Source organism: Astatotilapia calliptera, chromosome 7 (assembly GCF_900246225.1).
Source record: "Astatotilapia calliptera chromosome 7, fAstCal1.2, whole genome shotgun sequence".
NCBI classification, from domain to species: Eukaryota; Metazoa; Chordata; class Actinopteri; order Cichliformes; family Cichlidae; genus Astatotilapia; species Astatotilapia calliptera.
Window position 1 is genome coordinate 41277586 of NC_039308.1, and position 24082 is coordinate 41301667.

A 24082-nucleotide genomic window follows, 5' to 3' on the forward strand; every position below is an offset into this window, starting at 1 on the left:
TCCGAAAACGTTAGAGCACTTATGCAAATATGTGATGTCTTGATAAATCGAGCAAATGTTTTAAGTTTACACAGCACCATTCTCGCATGAAAATATCTTAAAAGTTTATTTTGTGATCCAGAAAGAGTAGTATTCAAACACTCTGTGTTCCTCCGCCACTGCCTCGTTTGAGCTTTGGACAAAATGGATTCTGGGATATTGCATTTCGTCATTTCGAGCTGATTGGAGACCAGAACAGCCAATCAGATATTTTTGCATCCGTTGCAACAGATACAACAGTGTAGAGAAAGAAATGTTGAGAGCGCGAGCAACACATTGCGAGCGAGCGCAAATGCAAAAACTGAGCGAGAGGGGCTGCTATTGTGTGTGTGTGTGTGGATAATAGCAAACACTGAAATAAATTTTTTTCACGCAGCAATGAATTTTCTTCACTCAAATTCAGCTTGTCTTCGCTCAAAATAAATTTCTCCTCAAAATGCAACACTTGCACCTGCAAACTTTTTTTACGTGCGCTCAGAATAGTGGCACAAAAATAACGCCATAGTATTCAGGAAGAAAACCAAACATTGTAGATATTTTTATCGTAACTCTGGTTTTACGTGGCCTATCAACACAATTTAAAAACTGGTATAAAGTCCACACTTTTTCCGTCAATTGTTCAGTCTGTCCTGCTCACATCTCCAATGGTTGTGTACGTTGTCATTAACGTTGCTTCACTCCACATCAGCCACGTTGCTTTGCTAGCTAATGTGAATCGCATCATTGGCTGGACTGTGGGATAAGGTGGCATCGTCAGTGTTGGGGAGTAACGGAATACATGTACCGCCGTTACGTATTTAAAAAACAAAATATGAGTAACTGTATTCCGTTACAGTTACCGTTTAAAAAGGTGGTATTCAGAATACAGTTACTTTGTTGAAATAAATGGATTACACGGCGGTACTTCCCTGTTTCATATTGTCGCGGGTCAGGACTGTTTGGGTTTTGTTTGTTCTGTTGTTCCAGGCAGCAGCGTTACGGTTGCCATGGTTACAGGGTGACGCTCTCTCTGCGACTGTGTTTCCTGGGTGAGAGAGCGCCTTTTTGTTGTTGTTGTGCTAAGCTAACAGGCAGAATGCATAGCACTAAAGAATGTAGCCTCATGGGCAGTGTAGTCCGTGCTGCAGGGAGAATGGACTGCCATACCCGTTATGTGTTTGTGAGCGCGAGGAGGGAGAAAAAGGATGGTAGAAAAGTACGAGTTGACATCGAGCAGAAACGAGAGCTGGAAGCATGTAAATATAATAATCACTGCAGACAAAAAGAGTGCCTGCCGAGCCCAGTTGTAAGTAAGTTATTAAGACTCGACTGTACACCGTGTTCGTGTTTTCCTCCGAAACAGTAAGTTCCGTTGGAGCAGCCTTTCAATGCCTCTCTCTGTCTCTCTCTCGCTAGCAAAGTTGACCCAGGCAACAAAGTAAAGCTATTTTTCGGCTACGAGCCCGACACGGAACCCACCGTATTAGCCAGAGGTCCCTTTACTACGGTTTGGAGCCGTAATAGTAATAAATCACACAGCAATAGGACATTCATGTAGTTGTAAAAAGCATGATAATATATTAAGCAATCCAAAGTATTCAGAATACGTTACTCTCATTGAGTAACGTAACAGAATAAAATGTATTCTGTAATCTGTAGTGGAATACATTTTAAAAATAACCTTCCCAACACTGGGCATCGTTCTAATCCTATACGGGAGCAGCCAGACACTTACTGACTAACACTGCCAAACAGAATTGTTAAAGTATTAATTTTAATTTCAATTCAGGTTAGATTTTTTTTGTGCGCAACGCAGATTTTCTGTGCACAGAGACCGTGCCAGCAGTGTGCAACTGCGCGCACGCGCAGCTTAGTGGGAACATTGGGTGCAACCCCTCCAAAAAAATGTAATTAAGTTAAAATGAATGGTTGCCTTTTCTAGACCCGCCACAGACTGGTAAGCTGTCCAAGCTTGTACCCCGCCTTCCTCCTTCCCCTGACCCTGAATTGAATAAGCAGAAGAAAATGGCTTGATGCATAGATAAAAATAAAGTTTCTTTTAGTCTTTCCCAAGACAAATTGTACTAGATTCAAACATCACTCACACTCTCTTATGAGTGGTGAAGGAATTATTTTGGAACAAAAGCAACAAATACTATAAAACAACACATAAAACTGTATTACTGTCAAATTTAACATTTACAAGTATCAAAAATAGAAGTATTTATTTTCCTGAAAAATGCTCCCCATCAGCATTACATTGATCAGTATTACTGCTGAGGATGTTTATGGTTCGAAAAAACCTTCATATTCAATAAAATCATAGGTTTTGCAGAGGCTGTGCTGTGAGGACCACAACAGCTTTTAATCAGCTCAGAAACACAAGTCTACATGTTGGTTTCAGGTTTAAGGTTTTAATCTTTCAAGCTCAAATCGTCAAGTCCAAGTCCGTCCCGGGAAAACAACCAATTAAAGAAAGAATGGAGATGGGGAGCAGGGGGTGAGGGGAGGGTAACTTACTTGCTATCTTCGAGGTCAAAGACAACATGGTTAATGATGTCATCAGTTTTCAGAAAACGCTGAATATCTTCAAACACTTTCTGTCTGATAAACACACAAGCATAGTCAAGCATCGAATACTCGAATCACAGTCCTTGAAATATGTTTAAAAAACCTATCCTTTATATTTACAGCAGCAGTAAATATCTGAGTCATTATTAAATACTTATTGCTCAAATACTTATATACCTCCTGCTGTGATCGCTATACTTCCTCTTTAGGCTGTAACATCAGTCAGTCATCTGTTCTTTTCTGCTCACAAAAGTTTTTGGTCAATTTATTCAGTCTGTTAGTGTCACCAGCTGTGATGGTATAATGGATAAAGCTGATCAAATACAAAAGCAATCCAGGAGGTTTAAACATTTCCCCTGCTGCCACCTCTTGCTGTGATTGGACATAGGTGTTTCACATCATTACACCAGGTTTCATTATATTACATGCTAATAGTTTGCTATTGTCCAGTACTAAAACCCTGTCATCGCCTCTGTTGCTTTTCTTACCATATTAGGAATACGGTTGGTGGTAAACATGTGGCCCTCTGGAGTGAACGCTCTCCATTCTTTTCACTATAAAAATGCTTAGAGGTCTAACTTTCTACGTACCTGTTACATGAACTACATTATTATTGCATGTATCTAATACCTCTGTATGTTGGGTTTGCGTGGGGCCATGGGTTGATGTCCTGGTGGTGGAAGATGACCCCAGAAATCAGGAAAGGCCAGGATGCTAAAATCTGGAATGGATTTGGTTTTGGAAGCTACAGCACAATATAGCTTGGGATCGTGGTGGGGAATACCGGCTCCGTGCCGCTCCAGTAACCTGTCTATTATTGTATGATGATAAAATTCTTCTGTTCCATCTTCTTCATTATCTTGCTCATCTTCTCTCTGACATGGGGAGGCTTCTCCCCTAGAATTAAAAAGGAATGAGGTCAGACTCCTAAGATGAGAATTCAAAAGCAACAGCAAAGTCAGAAAGATTTAAATTCTTTCAGTGATGCACACGGAGTTAGTCGCCGAACACCAGAAACCAAACAAAACAAAACCAAATAAAAGTTAGGCTGACGGGACTAGGGTGATAGTACTGCTGGAAGAAGAATAACAATGTAGACCATGTCCTCTACTAATTGGAAGGTTGGTCCCTGTCTGCTCCAGTCTACACCCCAAATATCCTCGCGCAAGATACTAACCCCAAGCTGCTCAAGTTGCAATTCCATTCGAGTATGTGAATGTTAAATAGAAAGCACTTCTGTAGACAAAATGAAGGTGTGAATGGATGAATCAGGCAAGTTGGATTTCTGCATCATGTAAATAAATGCCACAGTTCTGGCCTTGAATCTGCCTCATGCCGCTTGTCAGTTTAACAAGCAGTAGATTTAAGTTTTTGACAGTTTGTTTTGCATTGTCAGGATAATTGACATTTCAGTTAAAACAGCTCGACAGAACCTTAGTCCATGCAGTACATGCAGTTAGCATGAAGACTTTGAGCTTACATTGCCCCTCTAACCATGGTCCTGAACCCAGGGCTTGTGCCCAGGATGCTGCTGTGACTGTGGAAATCACACGCTTCTAAATGGGCAGCAGCTGAAGAGTGAGAAAGGGAAAATAATCCATTGAGTTTTTAAATTCCCACAAAAAAAATGAAGGAGCTAATGCAGTGATGTGAAAGAATTTTTGTGAAATTAACTTGTAATTCTTAGAAGAGGTCCCGAGTATTGTTTACTTAGCAGAGCAAATAAAAATCAGTGGAATTAATGAGGATGAAAAGAAATGTGCAATATTTCTTGCAAAAGAAACAAAATAGATTCACGATTGAGTGAAAAAGACAATAATGTGTTATTTTGCAGATATTTGACCAGCAATTAGTTGCTGGCAGAATTGTAAACTTATAATTTATTAGTTTAAGGCATGGTCAGTAATCAACGGTAATCAGGTTACTAACTCAATTCACTAGCTGTGAGGTACTCAAGCAGACATTTTTAGTCTGTTTTAGTTTTAGAATTGGCTCAGTATTTCATAAATGTCAACTTTTAAACTTTTAATTAAAGTGAATAATTTAATCATTAAAAACTGATTTTAAAAATCTGTCAACAACTAACAATAATAAAGAATGAATGTAAATAAGCTGCTTTAATATTTCTGATGAGGTTGTTAAAACCTCATTAGAAGGTTTCTTTGCTGTGTTTTTTACTCTTTGACTGTACTTAACTGGTAACTTTGCATGTTTAGGTGCTATAAATTTATATAACTTATCGTATGCTGTCCTTGGCCAGGACACTCTTGTAAAAGAGATTTTAAATCTCAAGAGTTTTTTCCTAGTTAAATAAAGGTTAACATTTTTAGCTGTTATAAAGCTGTGTTTAAAAACATTGTTATAAACATTCAAATATATTAATGATTTTGCTCTTAAAAGTAGATGGTAAAGAGTGCTACTCATTCTGCTTCTGTTTGTGAGAGGGATAAGCATAAGCTGGAAATATGCATCACTTTCTCTATAGGCTGATGTCATTATCCAGAGCTATCTTTTTGTAATTGATCATAATTTTTTAGTTCAATTCAATTTTTTTACGTAGCACAAAAACACAACAGAAATCTCAATGCAACTTTTCGTAAAGTAGAGACCCTACTTTTGGACCAGTGTTGCTGTGTGTTTAAGCTGGCTCTGACCTGGCATGTCTCTACTGGATATTTCCATCTCTGAGTAAGAACCATCAGAGGTAGAGGAATCTCGACTTGCAGTAGTCTTTGTCCTGTCCTTGTTAAGCAGCACTACCTCATCATCTGATGATGATGATGCTGTTGAGCTATCCCCTGTCTCTGAACTCAGATCCAGCTCCTGAAAAACACAGATATAGTCACGTCTTACTCTGGCAAAACACCAACTGTACATTGCAAGACCTCACAAAAGATGCTTGATTTTTTCTGAAGAGGCTTTGTGTAAACATGTGGGCAGTTGAGAGCTAACCCAGTCAGTAGCCTATGTACAAACATACCTTGGTCTTTTGAAACATGAGCTATGTTCAGTTATAGAGTCAATGCTGCATCATTTATTTCCAAGGTGAGGTGAGTGTGGAACTAGCAAATACATAATAGAGAGCCTTTTGAAAAAACTGTTACCTGGCTATGTGGCATTACAAAGTTTTGATTATATAGAAAATTATGTGGATGATGTGTGCAAAAGTGAAAAAAATTATGTTGAAATCGTGATTGCCAGCGTAATAAGTATGCCATGTTAAACAAGAGTCTACCTATTAGCCTCCTTCTTCCACACCGAGGGTGATGAGATGACATTTCTAGACATCACATTGTTTGCTTCCGGTCCACATAGATCATACTATACATATATACAGGTAAACTGACTCTAAAACCTGAAAATACATGTAGTGGTTAAATATTACAGACAATATTGTTGTCACTCTACAAAATCATTGCGTGGTGACGTCACGGTGACATCAGCTGCCAGTAACAGCATCTATATTGTGTTTTTCTAGTCTAACTGGCCACTCAAAGTCTTTCAGACTACAAGCCACACATAACCACACAGTGCTTTATTTTATATAATTTAAGCACACTATCTACCTCACATCCATGAGCAGTCTTTGGACAGTGGGAGGAACACGAAGTGAGGAAATTCACACAGGCACAAGTGCAGGAAATGCCATATAGAAAGGCCGTGATATCTCAAAGACTTGAATCAGAACTCTTCCTGCTGTGAAGTGACAGTGCTAACCTCAGCGTCACTTTAATATTTTGTCTGATTTTGTTTTTAAATGCAGGTGCATCCCTGCATTGTAACAAGATGATAAAGGTTATCAGTTCATAAGTGATTTTACTGTTGGCTCTTTAGTGTATCATTACAAGATGGAAAAATCTTAATTAGGTGACAACATATTCCATTTCATGCGGTACAGTACAGTCATGACCAATACGAACACGTGTTTTGTTTGTTCTTCACTATATCATAGAAATGTCTGAAATTAACTACAAATTTAAATACAACTTGAAGCTGTCGTGTAGAGGTCAGCCCTGTTGCCTCACAGCAAGAAGATTCTAGGTCTCAATCTGCCAGCTACCTGAAGCATTGCTGTGTGGACTTGGCATATTCTTACTGTGTGATCTCTCCAGTATGCCAGGTTCAAACCACAATCCAAAAGGCATGCATAGAAGGTTCATTGGTGACTTTAAATTGGTCTTAGGCAGGAATGATATTCTGCCTCTGTGTCTTGGCTGTAGGTGTCCACTGATTGGAGTAACTTCGTTTGTGGCTGCTGTGAGCCACACTTGTTTTCCATCTTTCCCCATTTTGTCTTTTAGGTCAACAACTAGAAAAGACTCCAGGGGGATTTCTCTAAATTCATTTTGAGTTCCTGGGGGAGGTGTTACACCCCTCTGCAAGCACTACCTGCCTTTAAAGTGGCACTGCCAATTGACTGGGTTTAATTGCTAATTGTCTGTACTTGACAAAGGGTGGACCTTGTTATGCTCTCCTAACTGATTCCTTTTTGCTGTCATTTTTCAGCTTAAATAAAGTTGTGGTTTCAGTCTCCATTTTATGTTGTGGTTTATGAACCAGGTCATAACACAGCCCTGTAATGGACTGGTGATCTGTAGACAGCTGGCACAGGATCCCTGCATTCCTGAATTGGACAAGTGGTTAAGAAAATATCAAATCTTTTTCATCGATCTGTACCATTTTCTTACTTTCTACTTAATTACTTAGTAACATTTCAGTTTTATGGTTGTGTTTAAAGTTAATCTAGACAAAGGGTTTGGCTTCATACAGAAAAATGTCGGCAGTGTCTTGAGACAAAAAAAAATACAACACACGTATTACTTTTATTGAATTAAACATGAAGCCAACATCTTTTGCCTTTAAAAAAATAAACTTAGCACAAAAGGAAGTTTGTCTTTGGTCAGTTATTTCTTTGTAACAATGTTTCTTGGCAATGAATATTATACTGGTGGAAAGTCTGTTTATTTCACCTTAAATGGTGCTTGAGAAACTTGCTGAATCGTTGTTGCCAATGCCAAACAGTTTATTCTACTACTTTGTTTAGTGTTCTTTATTGAATCGGATGATTGAAGTCCAAAGAAACAACACATTTGCGGAATTTAACAATTTATTCATCTAACAAACAAATGCACACACACAAACACAAGACAGAGAGCGAGAGAGAGGTGTCAGTGCGCCCCAGGGTGGCTGTGGCTACAATGTAGCTTACCATCACCAGTGTGTGAATGTGTGTGAATGGGTGGATGACTGGATATGTAAAGCGCTTTGGGGTCCTTAGGGACTAGAAAAGCGCTATATAAATACAGGCCATTTACCATTTACCATACCTGGAAATCATGTGACAGCTCAGGACAAAAGCAGCTGTACTGTGTAAGCAGCTCTTTAGGTCTGTCAGGGTCAGGAGGAAGACGAAGTTTGTTTAGGTCAGTCTCCAAGTCATCATCCTGGACAAAGATGCACACAAATGCATAATGACTCATGAGTCTTCAATATATACTCACAGCAGCATATATCAAATCCACCGTACTGCAGCTACCTACCTGTGGAAGGTAGCTGCAGTACCCAGAAGGTATGCACAGGCCAAAAACCAGATTTCAAACCATAAACTTTCTTGCAGTGAGGTGACAATCCTAAGCACTCCATCTGCATAGACTCACATAGTCTCTGTTGTTGGCCTCATGGTTATCTTCAGCTTCTTCAGCATCGCTCTCATCACTGCTCTCATCTACAACACATATATACACAACAGAAAACCGATAAGTTAGAGTGACTGTTGACTCCAAAGTAAAATTACAATCATAATGGACATTTAATTTATTTAGCACATTTCATTATACTTAAACTTCAATTAGGTTTAAACTTAAACAAATGCAAAGGACAAAAACGATGTTGAAATGTATTGACACTTTGATGAATAAAAATTAGATTAAAATGTTCTGAAGAGACAAGATCCAATCAGAACACATCAAGTTGTGTAAAGAGGTGGAGTGAGCTTCTAATTGATCCAATCAGAAGTAATCTCCATGTGCAGCGAGGTTGGATGTGCACAATTTGATCTGAAACTGATTATGGAACAGATTATGGAACAGAATTCCGAAAACCCTCTTATGTCTCATCATTTCCTAATTACATTTAATTTTATTAAACGTTGGCCTTGAGGTCAAGGTCACCGGGATTCAGTCTTGTTCATTTTCAGTAGATACACCTATGGTATAAATATCAAAGTGCTACGTTGCCTCATTCTCAAGTTATTAAATCTACAAACGTGGGTGTCCACGCTGCCTGCTCACGCAGTGGGGTGACGAAAATACCCCATTAACCCTTAATGGAATAAAAATGGCCAGTCTCAGACTACATAAGATTAACTAAAGATTTAATTAGTCTGTTTGGGGCTCCTGAGGTCTAAACAGTTTTTGGAGGTCTATGAATCCTGGGACTTTACCTGGTGTCTCACTAACATCCGTGAAAGCAGGTGTACCAGGCAGGAGAAAGCTATATGCAGACTGATCTGATGTGACTGGTAGAGGAATTCTAGGAAGACACTTCCTCATCAGCTGCACGGATGGCTCCACCAAACACTCCAGATTTTTGCTTAATAAACATGTCTGCACAGAAACAAACAAGAAAATTGAAACAACATGAAAACTCCAGAAAAATGTGAGCTAACAGATTAGTTTAATGTTAATGAATGAGCTATATTGTACCAACAGAATGCCGAAACCTACCCTCCCAAACTCACATTTGTCTTTCATTCATTTTGTCTTTTGTATATTACAGTTTATCATTTTTATGTGATTTTCTTTTCTCCATTTTCTTTGGATTTTCTGGTTGATATTCTCCTTTATCTCTATTTATTTTATCTCTACAGCCACAATACACACCCCTCGTCCAAAGGCAGCCTGTCACAACGCGCTCCATCCGGAGATGGACCCCAGAAAAGGAGGATGCTCTGAGGGACTGTTATGACACCACAGACTGGGATGTGCTCCTGAGCCCACATGGTGAGGACATAGAGGGGGCGACACACTGTCTTACAGACTACCTCAACTTTTGTGTGGACACAGTCGCCCCTGCTAAGACGGTACGGTGTTATCCTAATAACAAACCGTGGGTAACACAGGAAGTCAAAGCTGTCCTCAACATGAAGAAGAAGGCTTTCAGGAGCAAAGTGAAGGAGGAGATGAAAGCAGCACAGCGGGAGGTGAAACGCTGCCTGAGGGAAGCAAAGGACACCTACAGGAGGAAGGTGAAGCAGAAGTTGGAGAGGAACAATATGAGGGAGGTCTGGAATGGTGTGAAAACCATCACAGGCCACAACACCAAGAAAAGCACAGCGGGGGGGACTGTGGAGAAGGCAAACGAACTTAACAACTTCTTCAACAGGTTTGACCAGCCCACAACCCCCCCACCCTCACCCTCACCTTCACTACAGAGTCCTCTCCCCACTCTCCTGCCTCCCTCGCTTCCCCCCCTTCCTGACACCATGACACCCCCCTCCTCCAATCCCTCTCTCAGCAGCAAGACATCTCCCCCCCTCCCCTCCTCCCAAACATCTCCCAGTGTCACAGTGGATCAGGTCAGGAGACAACTGAGGAAGCTTCGCCCCAGAAAGGCAGCAGGCCCAGACAAGGTGTGTCCTAGGATGCTAAAGGCGTGTGCTGCTGAACTTGGGGAGCCGCTACAACGAGTCTTCAACCTCAGTCTGCGACTGGGGAGAGTGCCCGCCCTATGGAAGACATCCTGCATCGTCCCGGTCACCAAAAAGAACCGGCCCAATGAGCTGAATGACTTCCGACCGGTGGCACTGACGTCACATCTTATGAAGACTCTAGAGCGGCTCTTCCTCAACCTCCTCCGACCACAGGTACAACATGCCCAGGACCCACTACAGTTTGCATACAAGGCGGGTGTCGGAGTGGAGGATGCCATCCTGTACCTCCTACACAGAGCCCACTCACACCTGGATGGGGGAAAAGGCACGGTCAGGATCCTGTTTCTTGACTTTTCCAGTGCCTTTAATACCATCCGGCCCTGTATGCTTCAGGAAAAACTGAACAGGATGGAGGTGGACCCCTGCCTGGTGGCTTGGATCTCCGACTACCTCACCGACAGGCCACAGTACGTCAGGCTGAAGGACATCACGTCTGACACAGTGGTCAGCAGCACAGGAGCACCACAGGGAACTGTGCTGTCCCCTCTTCTCTTCACCCTGTACACCTCTGACTTCTGCTACAACTCTGAATTATGCCATATTCAGAAGTTTGCAGATGACACGGCCATCATGGGGTGTATCTGGGATGATCAGGAAGAGGAGTACAGAAGTCTGGTGAGGAACTTTGTCGCATGGAGTCACACAAACCACCTGCAACTCAACACCTCAAAGACTAAGGAACTGGTTGTGTACTTCGGGAGGTCCAGAGAAGGTCCACTGCCGGTTCAGATAGAGGGGGAGGAGGTGGAGGTGGTCAACAAGTACAAGTACCTCGTGCTGTGGGTGGACAATAAACTGGACTGGTCATGCAACACAGAGCACCTGTATAAAAAAGCCCAAAGCCGACTGTACTTCCTCAGGAGGCTGAGGTCTTTTAACATCTGCAGGAAGCTCCTGAGGATGTTTTACCAGTCGGTGGTTGCTGGAGTACTTTTCTATGCTGTGGTGTGCTGGGGGAGCAGCACAGCAAAGAGGGACTCATCCAGGCTGGAGAAACTGATCAGGAGGGCTAGCTCTGTGGTCGGCATGAAGCTGGACACTCTGGTGACAGTGGCAGAAAAAAGGACATTAAAGAAACTGCTGGACATTATGAACAATGCTGGGCATCCTCTGCACACGGCCATTAACAACCAGAAGAGTCTGTTCAGTGACAGGTTGCTTCTCCCCAAGACAAGAACTAACAGACTTAAAAACGCCTTTGTCCCACACGCCATCAGACTGTTTAACTCCTCTCTGGAGGGGAGAGGGAGGGGAAACAGGAGGACAAAGGAGGGGGCAACAACTAAGCTGTAGTGCCTCTTCACCTCACTGTACAATACCTTGTGCAATACTTTTTGTAAATAGTCAACAGTGCAATAGACTCAATACTTGAAATGTGCAATTCACTTGTATTTTTATTTATTTTTTATTCCTATTTATTCTATTTATCCCCTTCGTATATTTTATTTATATTTGTCTCTGTATTTATGTGTGTGTGTGTGTGTGTGTGTGTGTGTGTGTGTGTGTGTGTGTGTGTGTGTGTGTGTGTGTGTGTGTGTGTATATATATATATATATATATATATATATATATATATTGTCTGCATTTATATAACTGCAGAGAACATAAGACAAGTAGCAGTAAAATGCAACCTGGTTTTTAAAAGGACAGTATTAATGCAGCAGGAAATTGTTAATCTGTTGATTTAGCACACTGAGTGGTAAAAAAAAAACATTTTAATTGTAGTCATTGACTTGGCTGAATGCACGTTCAGCCCTGCTGTTCTGATATATAAAATAAATATAAAATTACTGGCAGTGGCCAGGGGTACCCCTCAGATGCAAGATTTTCAGAAAATCTTTTTTCGGAAAGGTGACCTCTGACCCCTGACCTTGATGTCTAGGACACAGAGATTCAAACTAGTCCGTGATTTTTAGTAGCTACACCTATGGTATCAAGAAATCCATTAATTTGCTCTTGCATTCACAAACTTGGGTGTCCACATTATCCACCTGCCTGCCTACCTAGCAGGGTGTCAACAATACCCTTTTACAGCCAAGGGTTAAAAAACTTAGTCAACATACAAATTAAATATGAGGATCACATATTGATCCAATCAAAGTGTTGTGTTTATTGCCAATAAAGTTGTATCTCCTGATGCTAAACATCATCGATATTCACTTTGGCACCATGGACACACCCTTCAACAAAAACTTAAAAATCTTTGCAATTTAGCATGATAAATGCATTTAGATTAGGTTGATCAAATACAGCCGAGTCGAGTCGATTTAAGTAGGTACTAATGGAAAAAGGACTATACTGGCACACAGGCATTTGGTTTCTACCTCATGAAGTCAGATTAACTTCACCTAGAAACAATTTGAACTCACCTGTGCAGTTTGATATAGGAGTCTGATACCTCCCTGGGATAGAAAAGCCTGCCTGCCTGCAGTGCTGTCAGTGGCCTTAAGGAGGCAGCACAGGAGCGCATGACGGATTGCTATGGCAACATCTTGGTTATCTTTGCTATGCCAGTCCTCATAAAGCCACAAGAAGCCAGAGATGTATCCTTTAGATACCGCAGAACAAACATTTGCCTCTGTGAAGGAGAAACAGACAAAAAAAAAGCAGGAAAGGACATAAGTACATTAACATTTTGGATCATTTTTTCTTAATATATACTATATTAGTTCAGTAATAACTGACTGGAAGCAGTGCAGAAATGCATCTATGTATTCCAGATAAACTAGAAAAGTGAGAATGCCCTTTGAATAGTCTGAACTATTTCTAATCTCATTAGTGTGTAACTTTGTTCACTTTTAGCAATCAAAACAAACCAACAAACAAGAAAATCCACTTTTCACATAGTGCTGTGTTTTTTGCAGTTCTTACATTGTTTAACAAGACGACTGCATTCCTCAGAAGTAGACATGTAGACCCAAATGATTCAATATTAAGTAAAATATTTCATCTTACAATTTTAACTATTTCAAATATATATATATTAAATGCTGCTGGTGTGAATGCTTCTATACTCTGTTAAATGCTGAAGCACTGAAATACTGTAAACATTAGCCTAAATATTTTGTCTGAACAATTTAGACTTGGAGGAAAACTGTTTGGATTCCGACTGACGAAACCTTCCTTTCACCCTGTGACAGCTGGAATAAGCTACAGCACCCCTGAAGTGGATAAGCAGATAAAATTGGGTGGAAACATGGACATTTTTCTTTATGTAAAATAAATCACACAAAAAAACTGCAAGCCATCAGGGTCTCTGGCAGGGCAGTGACTGTCTAAAAGGTCACTGCTCAAGTTCAGTTAGTTACAGCGACTTACACAGATGCAAACAATGACACTTGCTGAACTGAGGTATTGGCTGATTTCAGTCTCCACACTGTGGGTCCCAATCTGAACCCCAAATCTGACTACTGAACCTGCTTGAAAATCAGGAAAATAAACTTACACAAACTTTAAGCCTTTTAAAAAATATTTATCTGTCAGTGTCATCACAAACCGCACACTTGCATATTTTTGGGTCAGTCATCTAGTAAGTGCATCATTCTCCAGGTTACAAGAAAATCCAGAATATTTAAGATGCCATTCAGAATGTCACTCGGTCCTTCTCTGCATCTTTCTGAAGTGCACATATCACATCTTGACAAACCAAATCCACACACACAGCAGATAAATAAGCATTGCTCCAAATGATATAAAATTAATCCATAAATTTCGTAAATTCAAATGTGTAATAATGAGAAATGACACAGGGAAAAGGTATTGAACACATGATGAAACAAAGGTGCAAAAAGGCATGAAAAGCCATGACACCAGCTGAAATCTATCAGTAATTAAAAAGCAATCCTGCCACCTATTACCAAGGTGTCACACAACAGGGAATTGTGAATTTTGTGGACAAGAGGAAAGGTTTGAACATGTTAGAATGTGGGAAATATAGACAGGAAAGGGAAATACATAAATCTGAATTACAGAAAAATAGAGTTCAATTAAGGATAAAAGAAATATTACAAAGGAATACAAGTAGAGGAATACTCTTAAGGTCTTTAAAACCTTATTGATTGCATTGGTTACAGAACCATTTCTGAACTACTGAAGGTTCCAGTGAGAAACTGTTGGGGCCAAAATCCAGAAGTGGAAAGATCATTTCAACATAAACCGGCCACAGCCAGGTGTTCACCACAGGATGTCAGACAGAGGAGTGAAAAGACTTTTCAGAAAACTTGTCCAAGAGCTACAGCAAGACCTGGATGCAGCAGGTACAATTGTTTCAGAGGAAAAAAAATAAGTAATGCACTCAACCACCATGACCTGTATATACACTCACCATGCAAGACTCCACAGCTGATGAAAAAGGATGCTGCGAACAACCGAACAACATTTAGACAAGCCTGTGAAATACTGGAAGAATATAGTCTGGTCAGATGAGACCAAAATTGAACTGTTTGGATGCCATAAAATGCGCCATGTTTGTAGCTCAAAGGTCAAAAGGCACTGCACATCACCCCAAAAACACCATACCAACAGTGACGTTTGGAGGTGGGAAAATCATGGGGTCATTTTTCAACATACAGCACTGGTTTACTTCGTACAATTGAATGAAGGATGAAAGGAAAAATGTAGGGAGACATTCTTGATTAGAAATCTGCTGCCATCTTCCAGGATGATTAAAATGAAACGAGTGTGGACGTTCCAGCAAGATAATGATCCCAAACACACAAGGAAACTCTCCATTGGTCTCAGGGAAAGGGGAAAGAAAGCTGCTAGAATGGCCCAGCCAATCATCTGACCTGAATCCAGTTGAAAATCTATGCAAAGGATTAAAGCTAAGAATTGGAGTTCATAGAAGGAGCCCACAGAACTTTCAGGATTGGAAGACTCGTTGTTTTGTGTGGAAAAATGTGCCAAAATCACACATGAGAAATGCTTGTTACGAGTTTATCTACACAAGAGATGTCTTGGAATTTTTGCACGAAATATTAAATAGATTTTAAATACTTTTTCTGTGTCATTTCTTTTGTGTGCTTCATTGTGTTTACACTACAGTGGATTTGAAAAAAAGATCAACATGCGATTGAACTGCACACTTCCAGGTTTAATTCTGTGATTTTTAACAGATAGTCCATTAACTGCAAACATTTTGATTAAATATCTGGAATCGTTTACTGTTGAACTTGGAATTAGCAGGCTGGAATTTTCAATGTGAGTCTAACAAGACAAGACAAGAAATTGAAATAGAGTGAATTGCCAACAGACTAAACAGCTCACCAACATAATCCCTGAAAGACAACCAAGGTGAAAGCAACCTTCAGCTGCTCCTTTGCTTCTTAGGCAAATGTGAGTTTTTGGCCTAAAATGGCCTGAAAAATAAAGTAGATCATTACAAATCTTTCATTGATTAAGAGAACACCTTTCACATCATGTTGGAAAACCAAGAACAGTTTTCAGGAGACAGGTACAGTATATCACTGAAAAAGTCTTCAATCAAAAATGCCATCATGAATACAAATGAAGGGCATTTACGACAAGGAAAGAAAAGAGAATATTCTCCAATTGCCAATTTAGTCACTTGAACCGAACAGAGCATACGTTTCAGTTACTGAATATAAAACTGAAGACAGAGGCCCACGAGCAAAGCATCTCAAGAGAGATTTGGTTTCCATGGGTTCTAGACATTAGGTGGCCATTGACTGTAAAACAATACATATATTTAATAACATTTAAGTTTGTCAAATTGCTTTTGCGTCACATTACTGTTGCTGCTAAACCACTTATAAAATATAACGTAATTAAAGTCTAAATTGTGGCCATTTACTTTTTTTGTTTCCTTTTTTTTGTCCCTTTATCGATCCCGCAGATCGATAAAGGCTAGACTAGGAACTGAAAGCTGCAGAAACTAAAAACCTCACTAGGGCTGAGAAACACTGGGGAAGGAAAACAGATGCCTTGACAAAGAAACACTGACATAATATATGATATGCATAGGAGGGTAATTTGGGAAGTGGAAACACGCGGGGAAAATACACTCAGCTAAACTGAATCTAAAGAATGAGACAAGGGAAGCCAATCTGAGCATAATGCACATGAGACGACAGACTATCAAAATAAAACACAAAGTAACAGAACACAGGAACACGGACTTGATATGGTAATGTCTGTCCATAATACTACTGTTAACTAGTATTATAGAAATCATTATTGAAATGTACTTTTCATTAGGTTGAGCTGGTTCAGCTGACATTGACCCCATATACAGGGCATTTGCCCATAAAAAACTCACTGGGTTGTGTGTAAAGGTTCTCAGTCATCCAGGTCATTGTAGTCTAAGGAGCTTGGAAAGAAAAGCGTCTGGATTTCTTTAAGTTTTCTTGAAGACATTTCACCTCTCATCCAAGAAGCTTCTTCAGTTCTAAGTGCAATTGGTGGAAAGTCCCAGATTTTAAGCCCTATGGAAGTGTCCACAAGAGGGTCATGGACTCCCTATTCACCCTCTACCTAATCGCACAAGCCAATGTGTGAAAACAGGTGTGGGTCACAGTCAGCCAAGGTTTTAGGTGGACCCATTGTGAAACCTTGCCCAATCCTATCATGTAATTTACTGAGGTCAAATGGCCCAGGATGTGAGTGGATGTTAGTTCATGCAAAGATTTTGTAAAACCCTTTCAATTAAAGCTGAAAGTCTGCACTTCAATCATGTTGATTTACATCTACTGTGGTGGTTTACAAAGACAAAACTTCAAAACATGTTTTTCTGTCCCAAACATTATCAAGGGCACTGTATATATCACTCCACTGGTTCATTTCTCTGATTAGGCAAAGGGTCTTTGATTGTGTAGAGCCATTATCGTCTTTAGAAAAGCAAGTGCACACTTACTTTATTAACTCTAGTTAACTCTAGTTTTAGGAGAATAATACTTGTTTCCAGTCTGAATTTCAGCAATCAGTGGGACTCACCAGCTGCAAAGCCTCCTACCCTTTTATCAGCCCCTGATGCATTGTCTCAGGGAGGTATTTAGCAAAGATCACCCTTCAGTGCTGTTATGACAATGCCATAGACCTGCAATCTGTTACTATTCTTCTGTCTAGTTTTCATCTTGACTCATTAGATAGAGAAATAAATCAATGACCTGGTTACAGGTATTGTCTGTCTTGGTTTCTGTTTTTATTCACAGATAATAAAACCTTACCTTCTGCAAAGCTTTAAGAGGGCCACATAACATTACCATCAAGAACAAATATGGCTCTACTCTGCTTTCCCACTGAACGCTGGCTGGCACCTGACTGTTACTTTATCAGTACGTGGAGTACTTAAAGCTACATCCACATCAAACTCTCCACCAGATTGTTCTGTCAGCAACAGTAGTCAAATGACTTTAGTCGTAGAAGTGGCAGTCTTTAGCTTCTAGTGACTTATCCTGGCTGAAGTTAAATAAATTAATAAGTTTAATAAGATGTTTTGCCAGAACACTGTTCTAAATTTTCATTCGGATTTAAAAATTAAGGGAATAATACTGTTGATAACTGGATCTAAAGCAGGAGGTACCATCAAGTGTCATAACTGCCAATTAATTTTTCACATCACTGAGAAGGAATTTGGGCCCACTCTTCTTAATTCAGCCACAGTGGAGGGGTTTCAAGCATGAATTGGAAGACTTGTTGTTGTCCAAAATTATTATTATTATTATTATTATTATTGAGTCATTTAGAGGTGGGCTAGTTGGTGTGTTTTAGATTAACGTCTTGCTTCAGGACATGAACTGATGGACTGATGGATTAGAGTTCATAGTTTATCAATTACAGAAAGTCATCCAGGTCCTGAAGCAGCAAAGCAGCTCCAGACCCTCACACTACCACAACCATGTTTCACTGTTGGTACGATATTCTTTTCATGAAATACTGTGATAATTTAATGTCAATGTAACACAGTCAAATCTTTCAAAAAGTTCAGCTTTTATCTCATCAGTGAACAAGAAGTTGAGTAAATTGTATTGAATCTAATCTAAAAATCTTACCGTCTTCCCTCTCTGTCAACTGCAGGTTGAATTTTTTACGGATGTCACCCAAGCCATGGGTCTGGTCTCACTGTAAAACATTTCAGTGTGTATCTTTTAAATAAAAATGTGAAAAAGCCCTTTTTACTTACAAATTGTAAATCAATCAGCGAAATATCCACTTTTATGCTTTTTGTTATTTTAATTTTCTTCATATCAACAACCATTTGACTGTAATGGATTGAACTGGACATAACTTACTTTGAAATGTAAGACATTTAACAAAACTCAATTGTACATCATCATAAATTAAACTGGGCATCAAAAGATTACATCATTAGATTTATTTAACATCAGTAACAGATAACCAGTTTTGGATTTTCTTACAGTAGTAATCTGAATTGTTAATAACTGGGTTAGGGTCAGGGTTCCTTCCTATTCTTTGTCCATTATCTTCAGACTGATCCTCACTTTGTGAATGTGACTGAATGGATTGAACCACATACTCTTACTCCTGTTTCAGCAGTTCCTGTATAGTGTCATCAGTCATGTCAACAAGTGTTTAGCACAAATTCAAGTTCAAAAAAGAGGGAGCCTTCATTTTATGCACAAGAGTGGAAAAATTGTGATGGCTAGTGTTCTTGCCATAAAGACCTTAAAAGTTGGCAAAGTGGCTGAGCAGACCAAAGAGGATAATGAACCGCCAGAGATATAATGTCATTCTGAAGAGTTTCTGTATCCATTGCAAAAGGCAGCAGAAGCTCTTGCTGTTCACTAGTGAGCAAGTTGTCTCATGCCATGTTATTTGTGATCTATTCTATATCCATGTCAATGTGATCGTGTAGAACAGTGGTTCTCAAACTGTGGTACACGGGCTCCCTCTAGTGGTACGTGGGAAGTCTCCAATAAAATTTTTATGATTAAATAATATACCATTTTCTGCTTGAGGGATTTCTGACAAATGAAAACGTACAGCTCTGTTATCACTTCATAAATGGAAACTAAACAGCAGTGACGTTTGTAGGGTTACTGAAGTTGGGCTAGCTGGTATAAAACGATGTCCTGCGTGGTGGCTAGCTACACAGCTATGGTTAGCTTAATATAAGCACATTAGCACAGTGAAGCTTGAGCATGAACACTAACTATTTTCCACTCGATAACAGTTCCCGATGGTTAGGGACAAATGCAATCGCATGTCGGGATGATGTAAACGGACCAAACTTCAGTCAGGAGAACAACTGAGATAATTCATCACAATACGAGGTTAGTCATTAATATACTGCTGCATGGGCTGGGCTGTAGTTACATTGTAAGGTTTTAAAAACTGGGCTTTAAAATAAACAGTGTTAATAAAAACCGTCAGAGGCCGACAGTGAACCCTGGACACGTCTCCGTTAAAGTTTCGGTATGCCGTCCGGACCTGGAGCTGCTAGCTGTTAGCTTGCGGCCATATTATCTACCTCGGGAGTTCAGTCATGTGATCTGTGTGTGTGTTTACATCCCTCCGAGGGCCGGGCCCTGTGCTTCGTACGTCGCTTACTACATCCAAGATCAAATGAAACATCCAAGACCAAATCATCGCGCTAACTCTGAGCTCGCTATTCCGGTTCCCCGAACACACCTGTTGTTGACGATTAGTATAGCTGGATGAAGTAATGTGAGATCACTGGGTGGCCCAACAGGGGCTACGCATCGATAGTAGAAACATTGATCGGCAACCCTTTGATTGGTCGGCGAAAATGTCGAAGGAGCGCGCTCGGTATTTTTCGGCAGCAGAGCAAGAACTCTTGAGTGAGGGATTTCAGGAGTTTCAGAGTTTAATTAAAACGCAAGGGAACACTGCAAAGGCTGCAAAAGCAAGGAGAGAGGGCTGGCAGAAAGTTGCTGACAAATCAAACTCGTAAGTAATTCAATAATAACAATAATAATGGAGTGGATTTATATAGCGCTTTTCAAGGCACCCAAAGCGCTTTACAATGCCACTATTCATTCACTCTCACATTCACACACTGGTGGAGGCAGCTACGGTTGTAGCCACAGCTGCCCTGGGGCAGACTGACAGAAGCCAGGCTGCCATATTGCGCCATCGGCCCCTCTGGCCAACACCAGTAGGCGGTAGGGTAGATTTATCATATCACACCATATTATCCAATATTATATTACATTATATTATATTATAATATGTTATATTATATCCCCTTTCACATTAGAGCCACAACAGGACCCACTAGAACATGGGAACAAGTAAAAGTGAAATATAAGAATATTCTACAGAATGGTAATATTTATCACTTATATTGCTTGTCGTCTCTTGGAAAGAGACCCTGGAATACTCTGTTTGTTTGTTCATAACAGCAACCAAGAAAAGGGCAGAGCAAAAAAAAAGACAGGTGGTGGTCCTGCACCCCCTCGTCAACAAGTTGGTTAAGTGAATAATACCCTCACGGGAAAATCGATATCTCTCTATGAGCACACTGTCGCGCTGAGCTAAAGGATCCTGTCTGTCCCGCAATATACGCTGAATTCTGAGGACTCTCCTTATCAATCTTGCACCTTCCGTAATGGGTTGCTCGCGTAAACGGACAGGATATGACTGCGACAGACTTCCCAAATCCACCTTCGCTTTTATAGCCGTGGTCTCTCATCTTGATTACACGAAGTAATTTACAATTACTACTCTGAAATATGAATTACATCTGTAATAATCACATACATGTAATAGAATGTTAATAGTACATTTCCCTTTTTTAGGGAATGACCTTTATGTATCTGTGTGACATCAATAAAAGGATCAAGTGCTGCATTATCTTTGGTTACAGTGATGTTATTTATTTATGGTGAAACAGTGGTGGAATATCGCTGTTGCTTTCGTATGAATGACGCGGGCATACCTGCGTGGCCGCGATCTAATCCTGTTTACATAAAGTAAACCTGCTCCCCAGCAGGTTTACGCTTACGGCTCTGTTGCTATGACAGCAAGTCCCGGATGGGCTTCGGGGAACCGAACGATCCAGGATCACGCGAAATCGTCAACAATCTAATCCAGCTAACTCACTTAGCGCGGTACGAAGCACAGGCCCCGACGCAACAGCTGCCTGTGAGAAAATACACACAGTCACAGCAAGACTTCAGACACAAAACCCCGAGGCTTTCATTATTATATCTGGAGACTTTAACCATGCCACACTGGACTCTACTCTGGCTGCTTTTCACCAGTTTGTGAATTGTCCCACAAGGAGCAACAGGACAATTGACCTACTGTATGCTAATGTGAGAGATACATACAGAGCCACCCCCCTCCCCCCACTAGGGAAGTCAGACCACAACCTGGTTTACCTACAGCCACAATACACACCCCTCGTCCAAAGGCAGCCGGTCACAACGCGCTCCATCCGGAGATGGACCCCAGAAAAAATTAATAGGAGGATGCTCTGAGGGACTGTTATGACACCTGTAACAGTTGCTATCGTAATGCAGTGTATCACCACATGGCGGCGCCTCCTGTCTCACGACTGGTGTCACTCCCTTTTTTGTTCTTCTTCGCACTCCTCCTGTAATGGATGCTCCCGTGTGTACGCGGACTAGTGTGCTCTTCAGTAATGTGTGGTAGAGGTAGCACTTATTTTTGATATTGTAAATAAATGAGTACTTTTTGGAAAGTCAGAAGCTGTTGCTCATTCGCTATCCACCTGCACACCTCCGCGGCTGGCTTCATCTCCACCGCACGTTACAACTGGCGCCCGAACTTTTTCCCCTTGGACTTCAGACGATTTTTGCATCCCGCCGAGGATTCTTCTCTTCTAGCACGTGAACTGTCTCGGAAATCCCCCAAGTTTTGCGGACGTTTTCTCCAGCCATGGCCGCAGCCTCAGCTCAGGTGGGACCCGACTAATTTCTGGATACCGCGGTGTGCCGCTGCTCTGCTTGGGAGAAAGAAAAAGAGAGAAGCTGACTCCGCGACGCGAATGGACTCCGTGGATTTGTTATTTGGACGTGCTGTTGGTTTCGTCTTCTAAGGATTAATTCTTCTGTGGAGAGCCTGGACATGAACATTTCTGCTGGCTTTCCATTCCCCTTTCCCTCTGCTGAGACTGACTGTAGCACGTGTAAGTGAGAACTTGGCCGACTACAACCGTTGGTGCTGGTCTTCGGCTCAGTATAACGAAACGATTTAAAATTAATCTTTGCATTTTTGTCTTTCTAGTCTGATCTGACTCTTTTACTACTATATCAGTAACTACACTGTGCCCTGGAGCGGCTTAATTTTTTTGAAATCACAATGGCACACTGCCCAGACGACTCTGACTCAGACATGGAACTTACCTCGTTACCTATGTGCCAGATAGTTGAAAATGTGACTCCTAGCCTTAGCCAACAAGTGGTGGAGTTAAGAACTGAGGTGAATAAGCTTAGTGATTGTTTACGTGACTCACTGAACATACAGCAGAGTTTACTAAGGCAGTGGGACCAACTCACAATGGGGAGCTCTCCCCCTCCTGCAGTCCCACAGTCTCCTGTTTTCCCAATGGCCACATCGACACCTCATGTTCCTGCGAGAGACAAAACTGAACCCACCAACAGTACCAATCCGTTCCTGCCCAGCAACCCATTTCAACCTACAAATCCTTTTCTCCCATCTCACTCACTTGAGCTCAGCAGCACTTCCAGAGTGATTGCGGCAGCTTTACATCACGCAAAACTGGAGCCTCCTGTGTATGCTGGGGACGGCAAAGTGCAACCTGAGGACTGGTTAAATGCAGTTGGCACATACAAAGCCTCATTGAACCTAACCGATGGGCAATTGCTAAACGAACTGCCACACTTTCTTGCAAAAGAGCCCGGGAAATGGTTCAAGGCATTGAGCTCCCACATCACATCATGGGCTCAATTCTGTCAACTGTTTAAGACAGTTTTTCTGCCCTCCGACAACCAAGAACGCACCCTGAGAGGAATTTTGGATCGTGTTCAGGCTCAGGACGAACCACTCCCAACCTTTGTTGCCCACATGTTGAGTGAGTTTGACAAACTGAAGAGTCCTCCACCTGAAAAAGACAGAATCGACCTAATTAGTAAACATGCTCTTGAAAAATACAGAGTTGCCCTGTATGGCGCTAATGTCACTTCTGTAATGGACCTGCTGCTACGTGCTCATGAGCTTCACTCAGTGCTTGGACCACAAAGACCACAGCCTGCTTTATGTAGCAAAGACAACTATAAGCCTGAACCTTACTGCTTCAAATGCTCTCAGCCAGGGTTCACCACACGCACCTGCCCAAACTGTAACACCCAACCTCATTTGCCACAACGAGCCTCGAACACCGCTAGGCATGGCCCAGTCCAGCCATTGCCGGCACCTGGCCCCTCTGACCCTGGCCATGAAAAGGTGGAATTAAGCAGCACCACATCCCAGCCACAATACAGGCAGTCGGGAAACTACAGGGGGGGAGGACATTTCAGAGAGGCCAACCTTCCCCCAGTTACTAACGGAGCCTCACACGCCCGATTCACTACAGGGTGGACACAGTCTTGGACACTTGGAAGACAATTTTTCACAAATCCACTGGAATACCCCACTAAGAACGAAAGTGAACTTCAATGCTTCATCTGTGGATGCTACCCTCGACACGGGTGCTTCCCTCTCGGCTGTACGAACAGATCTCATTCAAGTAAATGACTCTCAACCTAGAAACACAAGTGAGTGGAATGGTCCTGCAGTTAACCTTGCCAATAATGCTCCCTGTATCCCTGACGGTGTTATTTGGCTCAATATTGGATTCATGAACAAGAACTTTTA

At 41.2% G+C, this 24082-nt stretch overlaps 1 protein-coding gene across 4 annotated transcripts in view; it reads right to left on the reverse strand.

The window, feature by feature from the left end:
- The window catches only part of agbl1 (AGBL carboxypeptidase 1), a 91975-nt gene that overhangs the window by 26489 nt on the left and 41404 nt on the right, over positions 1-24082 (reverse strand). For 2 of the 4 annotated variants that reach the window (XM_026174779.1, XM_026174780.1), the window contains exons 8-15: positions 12670-12878; positions 9032-9194; positions 8247-8314; positions 7917-8033; positions 5244-5412; positions 4070-4160; positions 3220-3486; positions 2539-2622 (exon numbers count right to left, since the gene is read on the reverse strand). In XM_026174779.1, the coding sequence (XP_026030564.1) occupies positions 2539-2622; positions 3220-3486; positions 4070-4160; positions 5244-5412; positions 7917-8033; positions 8247-8314; positions 9032-9194; positions 12670-12878 (1168 nt within the window). Of the gene's footprint in view, positions 1-2538; positions 2623-3219; positions 3487-4069; positions 4161-5243; positions 5413-7916; positions 8034-8246; positions 8315-9031; positions 9195-12669; positions 12879-21985; positions 22086-24082 lie in introns of those variants that run through there. The other 2 variants (XM_026174782.1, XM_026174781.1) reach the window with 2 other exon arrangements.